Below are 14115 nucleotides of genomic sequence, written 5' to 3'. Positions count from 1 at the left end.
AACAGGCAAATGTGAGGCTTTAGAAGACAAGCAGCTCAAATGTGCGGTCACACGCTACAAACCTCAAAGACACATCAGCGGAGATAGATGAGAGGATGTGTGTTTGACACTGTGTGTGTGTGTGTGTGTGTGGTGATGCAGGTCGCACATGGAAGCTATTATTCAGGTACTTAGCCTCCTTATACACAAACACACAGGGAGAGTGTGCATGTGTTTGGGAAAAACGCTCAAACAAAATCAGGGCCAGTTTAAGGCAAATGTAACGGCAAACAATATTGATAAAATATGCAACTACCAGGACTTTGAAATCTTTGTTATCTCCATCGACAAGTTTCAGTGTTGAAACCCCAGAAGCTTTGAACAGGTCTCACATCTCGTAACCCAAACAGACTGACATTCATTCCACTCCTAGTTCCAACTTAAATCCAAGCTAGACGTCTGGATCGGTGTTTGTAACACTGGCATCAGGAGAGAAGATGTGTAACTCCTAACAGTATTTTCTCGGAATGTTAGAAAGCCAGTCAAACAACTAAACACAGCAAAAAAATCTGTTTACCTGGAATGAACAAGAGGGGAAAAAGTTCTGGAGGTCTTCTCTTATAAACAACACAAAGTGTTATAAGCTTGACTTTCTGTCAGATGGTGTCTGGGGCCCAGGTGGACCAGATCTGATGATTTAGAGAGCTTTAGTCAAAGAAAACCTCTATGGAGGCTGAATAGGTCACACGGCGCAGGTAAATCACTATCAGATAAATGGAACCAGCCCCAAAACACTGACATCATCGCTGTAATGAGCTAATGGTTGCATGATGTCCGATAGAAAAAAATAATCCTCTGTGTGTGTTTAGACCAAAAACGCTCTACTGGATCATCTTGCTTTACCGTGGAAAGGAAATGACCTGACGTGTGTGTGCGTTTTGTATTATATATGTGTGTGTATAGTGGCACATAGATAATGGCTTTCACAGAAAGTGAAGCAAAAACACAGGAAATGGAGCAGTTTTCCAGATGGTTGATCCATTCTGGCTGATTCCACCGTTTAAAGCTTTCATCTCGCAGATAAACAGCAATAGAATAAAAAATATGGCCTCTATGAAAACATTTGTAGCATTCGGATGATCTTCGCTCTCTGGAGAGCACATTTAAAGTAGCTTATCTTATTTTTAGACCCTAAAGGGCATTTCAAGGAGTATTTTGCATACGCAACGGAAAATTATTAACTCACCCTCATGTCGTTTCAAACCTGATTGACTTTCTGTGGAAGAATGTTTTGGAAGAATGTTCATTCTGCTCTTTTCCATACTATTAAAACATACTGTATAATGGTGAGCAAAAAGGGTGCCAAAGCACCATAAAAGCAGCCTATTAAAATCACAGCCAATAAGTCATTATTCATCAATCTTATTTGGAATAACATTTACTGATTAATCGTGCACAATAAAACAAGAAACAACATTCAAATTAAGAAAATAAATCAAGATCAACTTTGTCATATTGACTATGCAACATAAATTTCTTATGAATTCAGTTTCATGATTTTTGGCCATAACGAAATAGTAAAAATGTTGAAGTTGGGATGTAATGGAAGTCATGTCAAATCTTTTCTTCCGTATTGTGACACATATTCACATATACAACTAATTATCGAAAAAGAAAAAATTATTTTCATATTAAAAATTCATATGATAAAGGCCAAAAAATGTCAAACTTTACTTAAAGCCTTTTATAAAATTAGTTTTAATACATTAATTATGCATTGCACATGGATCTCATGGGTAATTGTAACCACAGTTAATAGATTATAACACTTATCAATTCATTGTTAGACTATGCATTTTCAATTATAAACAAGATATACACATTTTGAATAACTATAATGCATTATATCTTTTAATAACCCTTTATAATGCATTATACATAAAGCCTTTAAGTGTTACCAAAAATGCATGGATGAGTTGTTCACAATAAGATCAATATCATGCATTTTAGAAAATATGTAGAGTGGATTTTACTGTAGTTTCATGCCATCTTTTTTGACAGATCCATGTGCAAAATATCAAAGATAAACTATTTAGAAAATACTGGAGTCGGGAGATGGTCTATAAAAACAAAAGGAAAATGTTATAGTAGGTTATAGTAAAACTCAAGAATGAACAATTACTTCATAATGTAATACATAAGCCAAACTATAGGCTGTTTACAACACATTAATATGAAATACAACTGATGTGCGGTCACAGGTGTGTTTATTTCAGCATATAATGCTGCTCATGCAATCAGAATCTAGTCTCAGCCTCAGACGTCACGCCCACAGACCGTTGGCTGAACGTCTGATGCATATGGCACACAAAAGTGGAAACACTTCAGGAGTGTCGAAGTCGTCATCGGATTGGTTGAATTATACAGGATTTCCGGGAGATGTGTGTGTCACGTTCTTTAACGTTCCGCCTGGAAACAAAGATGCCGTGGCGCCAAACCCCCTCACGAAAGAAGAAAGCCGTTGTGTTTACAACGGTGACGACGAGTGCTTATCAGGATCAACTAAACGTTGGGTTCTCAAAAGTATGTGAAATATTTAAAGTTCACGGCATAGAATCTTTAAAGGGGTCATATGATGTTGCTAAAAAGAACATTATTTGGTGTATTTGGTGTAATCAAATGTGTTTATGCGACTAGTCTCAGCCTCAGACGTCACGCCCACGGACCGTTGGCTAAACGTCTGATGCATATGGGACACAAAAGTGGAAACACTTCAGGAGTGTCGAAGTCGTCATCGGATTGGTTTAAATCTACAGGATTTCCGGGAGACGTGTGTGTCACGTTCTTTAACGTTCCGCCTGGAAACAAAGATGCCGTGGCGCCAAACCCCCTCACGAAAGAAGAAAGCCGTTGTGTTTACAACGGTGACGACGAGTGCTTATCAGGATCAACTAAACGTTGGGTTCTCAAAAGTATGTGAAATATTTAAAGTTCACGGCATAGAATCTTTAAAGGGGTCATATGATGTTGCTAAAAAGAACATTATTTGGTGTATTTGGTGTAATCAAATGTGTTTATGCGGTTTAAGGTTCAAAAAAACCTTCAAGTTTTGAAAGGTTCATTATTTTCCGATTTTTACAAAGCTCATCGGTCTGAAAAGCGAGGTGTGCTCTGATTGGCCAGCTATCCAGTGCATTGTGATTGACCGAATACCTCAAGCGTGTGACGGAAGCGACGAGACAAAAACATTATTTGTTGCATCCAGCGGGCACATAATTACGGATTATAATGACTTATACTGTCTTTTTACGTGTTGCGTTGCATTGTGCCGTGTAAACATAAAACCATGTCTGCATTTGTGATCGGAGAAATGACAAACAACAAGTGCTACTCTACACTGCTCAAAACTCGCGTTTGAATCATCAGTGGCAAATTCTTTAAGTATATAAAAACATACTTACGTTCACAAAATTCAAATCACAAATAATACTGATGAAAAAGAAGGGGTTGAATGTTAACCACTTTCGTTTTCATATAACTATAAACTATGATAAAAGTTCATCAGCATGCATTGATTAATAGCATGTTGTAGCGCAGCAAAAAAAAAAAAAAAATGCAACCAACTGAGAAAGTTAATCGCAAAAGAGCGGCCAGTGGGAAGAATGAGTCTGGAGCCCTGAACTGCCCAGCTCCCTCTGTCAATGATCTCACCGCCCCTGGTACATCGATGTATTTTTGAAAAGCAAAAATTAAGTTTGTCCAACTCTAAACCCAGTCCCCAAGTAAATTAGGTTATTAAATAAAAAACTAGCAAAACGAGTTGCGTGGTGTCCCCACCACTTTTCAAAGTTACGCCACTGATTTCCTCAGCGACCAGCACGGATCAGCTCCAGGCATGACGAAGCAGATATCGTCCTCTTTTGGAAGGCCAAACAAAGTAGTTTCATTTTCACAACGAAACACACAGCACCTTCACGACATGGCGGCGGCGGCAACAACAATACTACAGCGAGAATAAAAGTTACGCCTTCTTTCTTTGCGTGAACATTTGGGCGGCGTTATGCAAATCTTCCCACATAGTGAGATAGATATGTGGGGGCGTGTTAGAACAAGCCGTTTTAGGTAGGCGTGGTTGACTCTTAACTTTTATAAAGAATATCTCTTTGGATTTGAGACTTTAGTCTTTGCAACTTTACAGATCTTCTTTATGCACCAAGAGCTTGTAACACTCCAAAGAAAAAGGAAAAATTGAAATCGCATCATATGACCCCTTTAAAATACGTTCGAGAGATTTACACACCGGTCTGTTATTGTGGTGATGTTTCCACGCCCCGAAACGTGACGCTGAAACGAAACGAACTGTGATTGGTTGTTTGACATGTCGGTCAAACTCATGGGCGGGCCTTGGCCAATGAAAGCTGCAATGGATTCCAGACCTCAGCCGTCAGTCTGAAGGTCTGGCTTCGCGAGACTAATCAGAATCTAGAGTCAGTGCTTTCTGTTTTATAAATGGATATATTCAATATCTGCGTCTCTTTGTTCCTCCTCACTAAACCTGAACCCCCTCTTATCCACGTGTGCTGATGTCTAGATTCTCAGACGTGGATTCACCGCTAAACCTCATCTCAAATGACACACGCTCATACAGCAGGCCTGGAGCATCCGCTCTGGTTTATAGATGCGCACACACGCACTCCAACATCAGACCTCCCGAGTCCTTGTGCCAATAGTGTGTTTGTCATATTAAAAACTTCTACCATGGGACATAATAATACCAGAGCCTTTACACACGTGTGTAAATATAGCAACAGAGAATTTTACACATGGGAGATCAGTAGATGTGTGTGTGATCGTAAGCTTTCAGTGGAGGTGTGTGTACTGTATCCCGCTGGTATATAACATCTTCTCCTGCCCATTAAAGAAGCACAACATTGTATAAATAGACTTAAGAAAAAATGGTTCTAAACAGTACCAGATTAAGATTTTTGGCTCGTAACAATAGCAGAACCCTTTTTGTTACACACTTTTAAAAATAAAGATTCTAAAAGAGGGGTTTCAATTTCATAGAAGAACCATTTTGGTTCCCCAAAGAATCTTTCAGGGAACAGTCCTTAGAAAAACAAATTTTTCCCCCATGTGAAGAACATTTTATTATATAAAGTTTTTTTTTCCAAGTATGTACTGGCATCAATGGTTCCATGAATTTGAATATCACTGGAACCTTTCCATTCAAGGTTCTTTATAAGGTTCCATAGATTATTAAATTGGTTATTTTAAGAACTGTTCACTGAAAGGTTCTTTAGGGAACCATTAACGGTGGTACTACTACAGCATTGCTGTAAAAAAAAACCTGTTGGAACCTTAGTTTTTAAAAAGTGTAAAGAAACTTTTGTGCATTGAAAATGTCCCATGAATGCTAAAGATCATTCATGGAATCATAGATGCCAATGAAGAACCTCTATTTTTAAGTGTTGAACTTTTTTTTTTAGAAAGTTCCGTAAGTAAACATACTTTGAAAGTTCTTTAGGGAATCTTATTAAAGAACCTTTTAGTAATAATACACCCCCTCTACCTAGTAGGAAACCAGTTAAAACTTGAAAGTTAACATTTATAGAAAGAAATCAATTGCCGGTTGAGAATGTGTTGACCGTCTGTGTAGGTGGATTGTTGAGCTCCAGAAAATCAATAATGAGGTGGTTTTGAGGTGAGTGTTACAGATTTTAAAAACAAAAAGGCATTTAAAGAGGCCTAAACTCTAATACAGTAAAATGGCTTTTCAGGACGATATGGTTCTAAACAGTTGCTATATGTAAAGAATCATCTTTTTTTAGAGTGTAGGAAACCAGTTACAAATTTGAAGTTAAAATTTTAAGACATTTTAAGGATATCAAGTACTGTTGAGCTTCAGAAAATCAATAACAGTTACAGATTAAAAAAAAAACAAGGCGGCGGGAAAAAAGAATCCTAAACTCTTAACACAAAGAACCAGTTCTTCAGGACTTTAAATCAAAGTCACTGTGCATAAAGAACCTTTAAAAAACATCTTACACGCGTGCCACGATAGAAGCTACACATGTACTCTTCCAGACTTCGCAAAATGATTTTTCTGTGAGGGATTTGTGCTTTGATTTTGCTAATTTAATAATTGGATCCAGCCGTTTGATTCTGATGAGAGATGCGGAGAGAACATGTAACGGTACTTTGTCAACAGATGCTCAAGGGTCTGTGTGTTTTCTGAGGTACATTATGCAAGCGGCTATAGGATGACACAAATTAGAGTCTACAGAGATGATGTAGGTGTGTATGCTCTCAGAAATAATGGTTCTTTGCAGAAGAATCATATATCTTATGTGTGTGTGTGTAGAGAGAGAGTTCTGACATCAGAATGTAAAACCTATTTCGTTCTACTTCCAATTCTTAAGATTGTGTATCTAAAGCAGTCTCTGAAGTTAATGTAGGTGGATATACACATATGATGACCATGTATAAAGGAGCGTAATGTTACTCTCTCACTATAGTATATATAAAAAATGAATGTCAGTTCTGTATAGTGTAGCATAGTTGCATAAAGCATAGTTCTCATTTGACAGCCATTAAAAAGTAACCATAATCCTATTCAATATGTATATTTAAAGCTATATTTAAATAAACCCTGATCAGCTACTATAGGACTTATGTAGCAAAAGCAAATTGCCATCTTATGTGCTGAAGTGCACTGTTTCCACCTGGTGGTAAAGTCATGAAACACAAACACTAGTAGAGAAGTTTTACTTGACTGTCTCTAGTGGCAGAATGTGTGTAACTGAACTGAAATGACATTGAACTGAACTGAAATGACCTCAACCATATTACAACCAGTGCCAGACAATCAAAAAACTAGGTTGAGGTTTGAAAAACTTCATTTCCAAACCATTTTAATTTTTCCACGCAATGCAACCATCAGACTAAAAAAAAAAAAAAAACAACCCCGATTTCAGCTTTCATGCAAACCTCAGATTCCCAAATCTCTAAATGGACCCCCCCCCCCAAAAAAAAACACTGTCTGCCAAACCTTGCTATTTGGGAGATAATCAAGTTCTCTCAACTTCACCTGCATAAGCAATACACTCAATTAGAGAATCTCTCGACTCAAATTACATAGAGAATCAAACACAAGGGCACAGCAAATCAGAATTCCCGTTTCACAATTAATTTTCGTATTTTAAAATTGTCAGACCAGTATAATCATTGAACTAAATGAAAACATTAACTGAAATAAAAAGGACCCATCCTAACTGGAGTAAGTAATTAGAAAATATAATAGACATGCATGCAGCATTCAGATATATCACAAGATTCTCACTTTTTAACACCATACCAGCATCAAAGCTATTTTCATGGCAATCTCAGCATAAATGATAAATCACAATAACACAAAATAAATGCGGAGAAACTAAGATGGAGTTGGGAACACTTTATTCTCTGTTAGGAGATTTCTGTACATTGAGGATCAAGTGCCACTTGAATTTTTCTTTAGGGTTTTTATAAATTTAAGTAGAAGCACTATGCAAACATTGACAACATTAGCGATACAGGAAACAAAGTCTACTCGAAGCTTGAGAGGAAGTTGAGCACAACCTCCTTGAGTTTTTTGTCAGAGGCCTCTGAAATCTTACCGTCACTCCTGAAACACAAGAGTACAAACATTTAGACGTGAAACTCTACGTTCACTGGCTTTTCTCACACAGAAATGCTCATGAAAACTTGCCTGATGGCTGTGAGCAGATCCTGGTGCTGGCTGATGACGTGTTGAAGGAAGGCTCTCTCGAATTTGGTGATCTTGCTAGGCTCCATCTTGTCCAAGTGTCCTCTCACACCAGCGTAAATGACGGCCACCTGCTCCTCAATGGCCATGGGAGCTTAAGACAAAACAGCACAGGAACATTACAAACCTGTAGTTTACGAGTGAACCTGTCCTCCTATGCAGTAGGGGGCAGCAGTGCACTTACAGTACTGGCCCTGCTTGAGTAGCTCTGTGAGTCGCACGCCTCGGTTCAGCAGCTGCTGTGTGGCGGCGTCCAGATCAGAACCGAACTGGGCGAAGGCGGCCACCTCACGGTACTGGGCCAACTCCAGCTTCATGGTACCAGCCACCTGGAGAACGAACAGATGGGTGCTTTATAACCATTTTCACATAGAAATGAGCTCAAAAGCATCAACTGGGAGCCAAAACAAACCTGCTTCATGGCCCTGGTCTGGGCAGCAGAGCCGACACGGGACACAGACAGACCCACGTTAATAGCGGGACGGATACCCTTGTAGAACAACTCGGTCTCCAAGAAAATCTGCAGGAAGAGATTGAGAAGATCAGCTTGGGAATCAAATCGTTGATGGAGCAGATCTGCTTGTGCAGTTGCTCACCTGTCCGTCAGTGATGGAGATGACATTGGTGGGAATGTAAGCGGACACGTCTCCGGCCTGGGTCTCGATAACGGGCAGGGCAGTGAGGGATCCACCACCGAAGTTGTCGTTCATCTTGGCCGCTCTCTCCAGCAGACGGGAGTGCAGGTAGAAGACGTCACCGGGGTAGGCCTCACGACCGGGGGGACGACGCAGAAGCAAGGACATTTGGCGGTAGGCAACAGCCTGAAGAGTGCGAAGTTTACCATTATTCTCTGCATTCAAACTCCTTTAATACAATTTAAAAAGCATCATAGGACACATTAATGATGTTGGGAGAGAGTCTAAAGCATGCATGTGGGTGAACACTTTAAATTTAGCATTTTTTGGGGGACTACATAAATTCACATTAGGGCTGCATGATTTTTTTTGGGTTGGGGTGGGGGTGTGGGGAACCCCCAACACCCCACCGAAAACAGCTTTTAGCTTGTTTATACTGCTGCACAATTTGGCCAAAATTCTGTATTTTAAATACGGCGATAAAAATAAGCAAAAGTATTATTTTATACATACATTAGAGCATTTAAATGCACTTAATACAAACGTGCATTTAAGAAATAGATTTTATTGCAACTGAGAAAAATGTTATGGCTGCTTTATTTTCAAACATTAAAGCATTGAAATTATTTGACAGAAAACCACAGAAAGCCCTTAAAGTTTCTTTTGAGAAGAGCTTCTGGTGCATGCTGCTAATGCACATTAAAGTGATCCATTGAAGTGATCATTAAATGCACATGTAGTTTGCATGAGGCAGCATTTACTGTGAACCAAGCCAGTGCAAACACCAGCTGATAATGAGCTCCTCGTATCCAAGAGAAAATTGCTGCACTTTGTGCGGAAACTAGTGTTGGGCGATATGGTCATTTTTCAAATCGTCCTATCGCCAGCCTGTGAGATCGCCGATACACGATATTATAGTGCGTGCATGGGTGGGTGGGTGCAAGAGAGACTATTTCATAAGTATGTGGTGTTTTAAACCACGCGGGTGCACGAGAGAGAGCCTATGAAAGCACCAATAATCGAAATATACTTTCAAACATTATGATAAACTAACATGTTAAATATAAAAATATTTAAAATGGCCATTTCATATATATATTCAGATACAACAGTCATACATCACTATTAGGACCGCACGTCCTGTGACAAGTTTGCCACATCAGAGCACAAAAGTTATCGGTCTAAAAGGTCTGCAGTCAACGGTGAAAATCAAAAGTAGATTTTAAAGACCAACAGTTTAACATTAAATATTGGACATAAACGAACACTTAAATAAAAAACAACCATGGTTGGAGACTCCTTCACCGGCTACAGGCTCTAATCCTCATTTGCGCGAGTGTGAAATGCGGTGTTGAAGTGAAATACCGGGGCAATTTGATAATAGCCCAATTATAATAGGTCGCCTAATAATAATAATAATAATAATAATAATAATAAAATACACATAGGAGAACGAGCCTAATATAGTCTTGACTATCGACAAAGACGTGCTATAGTCGATATCTCTCACTATCGTCTATTGGCACAACCCTAGCGGAAACATGCAGGGATTTAATTAAAAATCCCCATTCACAATATTCATAATCCAACCATGCAGCCTTAATTCCCATATAGTTTAGCACTACAAATGTGGGAAAAAGTACAAAGCACAACTTTGACTTTTGGACCAGTGTATTAAAGAGGAGTTTTGTAGGCAAAAAAAAAAAAAAGTCTATTGAATAGTTGATCGTAGGGCTGTCAAAATGGCTGAAAAACTAAATTCGAATTTTGTACTTAAATAATCAATTCGAATTATATTCGAATTTAAAATGCATAATTTCAGTTAGGGTGAAGAAAAGCTTTTGGCTTCTCTCCTGAGGCCACAAGAGGCACGTTTATTCAAAGCGCAAGATAACATGACATGACTATCTGTGAAAAAAAGTGCATAATGTTTATAAACCAATTATAATTAAGTTGCTTAAACAACTATAAACAAAACAGCATCATGTATTCATAGTTTAATACAAAGGGCCGAAAGCCAATCACACAGTATATTTTTCATTTAAAAACACAAGTTGCAGTGGAATGGGGAAAAACCCCTGCCATAAAGTCTCGAGGTAAGTTTTTTCAAAGTTGAACTTACATTAATTTTACATGGCTTTCTAAACATGCGGCTCCTTTGTGCGAGATGCGAGCGTAACTGTGATAGATGTCCCTCTAGAAAATGCACGAAATATGCATTCTGTGTGAACGGCTTAGTTTCAGTTTTGACGTAAACAAGATCTTCTCCACATTGGTGTTCTCTTTTCCCGCAATATTTGTGATTAACAACGCAGCAGAGCCACATCTAGTGACTTCAACTGGATAGGCTAACAAAAACATTATAATGCAATGACACTTACATCGTCATCGCATCTCGTGCGCCACTGATAAGGCTGCCTCCTTAACGCACACCTAAACTTCAAATGCAACATTTTTGCATTCGAATGTGGATTTTTATTTTAAATTCAACAAATATTTAAAAATCACTTTTTTTTTTTGACAGCCCTAGTCGATAGTGTAGCGATGACTAAAGCACAGCTCACATAGAAGTCAGTTTGTACAAACCAAGCCTCTTTCTATTGGTCAGCGTGGCAAACCCACAGCCAATTTGAGCTAGCGGAGTAAATGGGTTCCTGGATTTGGCCTGCAAAAGTTCACTAAATAGTAGACCGCAGCTTTAGTACCAAGTTCTCACCTGTTTGGAAAGATCGTCGTAGATGATGAGGGCATGTTTGCCGTTGTCTCTGAAGTACTCGCCCATGGAGCAGCCGGAGTATGGAGCCAGGTACTGCAGGGGAGCGGCGTCAGACGCGGTGGCAGACACCACGATGGTATACTTCATGGCCTCGGTGTCCGTCAGCCTCTTCACTAGCTGGGCCACGGTGGATCTCTTCTGACCGATGGCCACGTAGATGCAGTACAGCTTCTTTTTCTCTTCAGTGCCATCGTTGAAGCGCTTCTGGTTGATGATGGTGTCAATGGCAATGGCGGTTTTGCTGGAGGAAACAAATTGAAATGGATGACCATGCGCAAATGAAGCAAGCATTTAAATTCATCAAGTCACTATCTTACCCAGTCTGTCGGTCTCCAATGATCAGCTCTCTCTGGCCACGGCCAATGGGCACCAGACTGTCCACGGCTTTGATGCCGGTCTGCATGGGCTCCCTCACAGAGATGCGGGGGATGATGCCAGGGGCCTTCAGACCCACACGCCTACGCTGCTTAGAGCCCAGGGGTCCCTTTGGAGGAGAAACGGAGACTAATTGGTCAACTCAAGTATGACAACTATTGGATAAAGAAATTAAGAAGAGCTAAAACTATGCAAGTATCCAGTTGGTGGTCAGACCTTGCCATCAATGGGGTTTCCCAGAGCATCCACAACACGGCCGAGCAGCTCCTCTCCGACAGGAACATCCACGATAGCCCCTGTTCTCTTGACAATGTCACCCTCTTTGATCAGCTTGTCGTTACCAAACACCACAACACCAACGTTATCAGGCTCCAAGTTCAGAGACATGCCCTATGGAGAGAAACGATACAGTATTAAATGTAAAAGCCACCAGTTAACCAAAAGCAATACGGTGACAGGATTGCATACTCATTATTAAAACCCAGTTCATTTGTAGTTAAATATTCGTACAACTATTTAAGTAGGCAGACTATATTTAATTTATATACCTTTTTTTTTTTTTTATTCCTACTACACCATTTCATACTGAATAAAACAAAAACAAACAAGTTATCTATGCTATACCATTTTATTTAAATAGCATCACATTTTACTTCAGTATGTAAAATTTCAACTTATTTTAAATAAACCAAGACTTAATTAGAACGCCACGAAGTAATCAAACATAGAACTTACATTAAACTACAAAAATTAAACTAACAAGTTATTCATAAATAATTAAGACTTCAAATTAAAATATTGAGTAAAAACTAAGCATATGCACGCCAGTTTCTCAAAACATGCATCTGTAACTTAAATAATATACAATCAGAGTGAATCAAAGCCAAAACCCGTGTAGATTGTGTGCATTAAGCAGAATATCAATCATCTTGAAGCATCTGGCTCAGCAATGACCTCTTGACCCCTTGCTAACTCACCTTCAGGCCGGAGGAGAATTCCACCATCTCTTCGGCCTGCACGTTCCTCAGCCCGTACACACGAGCGATACCATCACCGATGGACAGCACACGGCCCGTCTCCTCCAGATCAGCACCAGTATCAGCTCCAAGAATCTTCTCCTCCAGAATACTGGACACCTCCGCTGTGCCTGAGAAATAATGCAAAGCGTTTTGAGTGTGCATGACTGAAAAAGCAAAAAAAATAATAATAAATAATGCAATAATCCAAGAACTTTAAATAAAAAAACTAAAACAACCCAAATGCAAAAGGAAAAGTAGTATTTAATAACCCGTCTTCTGCAGCCATGGTCTGGCAGTGTGCAGGTTCTTTGCTCCAACGCATGCAGCAGCAACATTCTTGGAAACCTGCAATAGCAAACATACTGGCTAGAATTCCACAATGATAATGTTTGTGATTAACATACACCTTAAGATCCAGCCATAAAAATCCAAGCTTGTTGCATGCAAGCCCTTGACCTTCATGTGTGATCAACAACCACGTCACTGGAGCTAAACCCATTATTTCCTTCAAATAAGATTTTAAAAGCAGACCAACTACAAATACTAAAAGTGTGGTTGTTTAACTTCTCATTTGCAATGAATCATTGTCTGATTGCCTTTAGTTATCAAAATGCGGCACAAAGCACCATGTCGTCATTCAAACTTCCGCATAAATGAAGATTAAACTACAGTGCAACAAAAAAAGTGATAGATTATGGACGCGCTACAACATTAAACACTTAAAAGACACCAAGTTTACATAGTGAAGTTAATGACAGCTGACATGTCATACGCCCAGGCAGCATTTCCTGACCTTCAATTGGGAAAGTCATTCATTGATCACAACCTTGCTAAACATGCAATCGTACGCTTTTCTAATTTAAATACAAATTCAAAACACGTAGATTCCGTTCCCTTAAACTACACATAGCTGTAGCTGAAAACGAGAATCAAATGAAGCTAAATGAGACGCAGCATACGCAGGCCCTTCATAATGCAAGATGGCGCCGCGCACCCTCACGCCATTTACAAGCGCTGACATTCACCGGCTCCGCGTTCGTTAAAACACCACAAAATGAGACTTACGAATCCGGCCCGTCTGGGCAGGGTGCGGGCCAGAGCCGCCGCGACGCGAACGGAGAGCATGTTTACGGATAGTTTGTGTAGCGGGAGCTCGAGCTTGTGTCCTCCTGCAGCGGCCGGCTGGAGCGCGAGGAGCTGAGTGAAGGAAATGGAGGTCGCGAGCGCAGCTCATATAGGAAAGGTCAGCGACTGACCCGGATGTAGTTCGGCGACACGACGACGAGACTTTTTTTGTTCACGTAAATTCTAACGTATTATAAAGTCAAGGTTATGTCCATTACACGGCGTTTGTATTGATTACAATATATATATATATACAAAATAGGAACAAAAGCGCATATTTTATGACTGATTACTTCTTTTCAGAAAGTAAAAGAATTCTGACCAACATTAATTATTTTAGAAATATATTTGTAAATAGGCATTTTATTACCATTTTTATTATGTATACATTTATTATTATCA

The 14115-nt window shown here is 39.5% G+C and overlaps 1 protein-coding gene across 1 annotated transcript; it reads right to left on the bottom strand.

Annotated features, from left to right (window-relative positions):
- Nucleotides 1-7417: 7417 nt before the first annotated feature.
- LOC107661573 (ATP synthase subunit alpha, mitochondrial-like) lies at nucleotides 7418-13812 on the bottom strand. Its single transcript, XM_016451217.1, has 11 exons — nucleotides 13654-13812; nucleotides 12858-12933; nucleotides 12547-12716; nucleotides 11786-11959; nucleotides 11512-11678; nucleotides 11135-11435; nucleotides 8380-8604; nucleotides 8196-8303; nucleotides 7968-8112; nucleotides 7727-7877; nucleotides 7418-7642 (listed from the first exon to the last, which is right to left on the bottom strand). The coding sequence occupies exons 1-11, from the start codon at nucleotides 13711-13713 to the stop codon at nucleotides 7564-7566; spliced, it is 1656 nt and encodes a 551-aa protein (XP_016306703.1). The 5' UTR covers nucleotides 13714-13812; the 3' UTR covers nucleotides 7418-7563.
- Between the last annotated feature and the right edge of the window lie 303 nt (nucleotides 13813-14115).

The sequence above is a fragment of the Sinocyclocheilus anshuiensis genome, unplaced genomic scaffold (assembly GCF_001515605.1).
Source record: "Sinocyclocheilus anshuiensis isolate Anshui unplaced genomic scaffold, SAMN03320099.WGS_v1.1 scaffold1425, whole genome shotgun sequence".
Classification (NCBI taxonomy): Eukaryota; Metazoa; Chordata; class Actinopteri; order Cypriniformes; family Cyprinidae; genus Sinocyclocheilus; species Sinocyclocheilus anshuiensis.
This window is presented reverse-complemented; position numbering and strand designations above follow the sequence as displayed.

What these genes read in the sequence shown, in the direction of transcription:
- LOC107661573 (XM_016451217.1), bottom strand. Translation starts at nt 13,713, where the DNA reads ATGCTCTCCGTTCGCGTCGCGGCGGCTCTGGCCCGCACCCTGCCCAGA. An exon ending in ACCATGGCTGCAGAAGACGG is followed by an intron (nt 12,717 to 12,857) that starts GTTATTAAATAC and finishes ATTATTTCTCAG; the next exon opens with GCACAGCGGAGGTGTCCAGT. An exon ending in AATTCTCCTCCGGCCTGAAG is followed by an intron (nt 11,960 to 12,546) that starts GTGAGTTAGCAA and finishes TTCTCTCCATAG; the next exon opens with GGCATGTCTCTGAACTTGGA.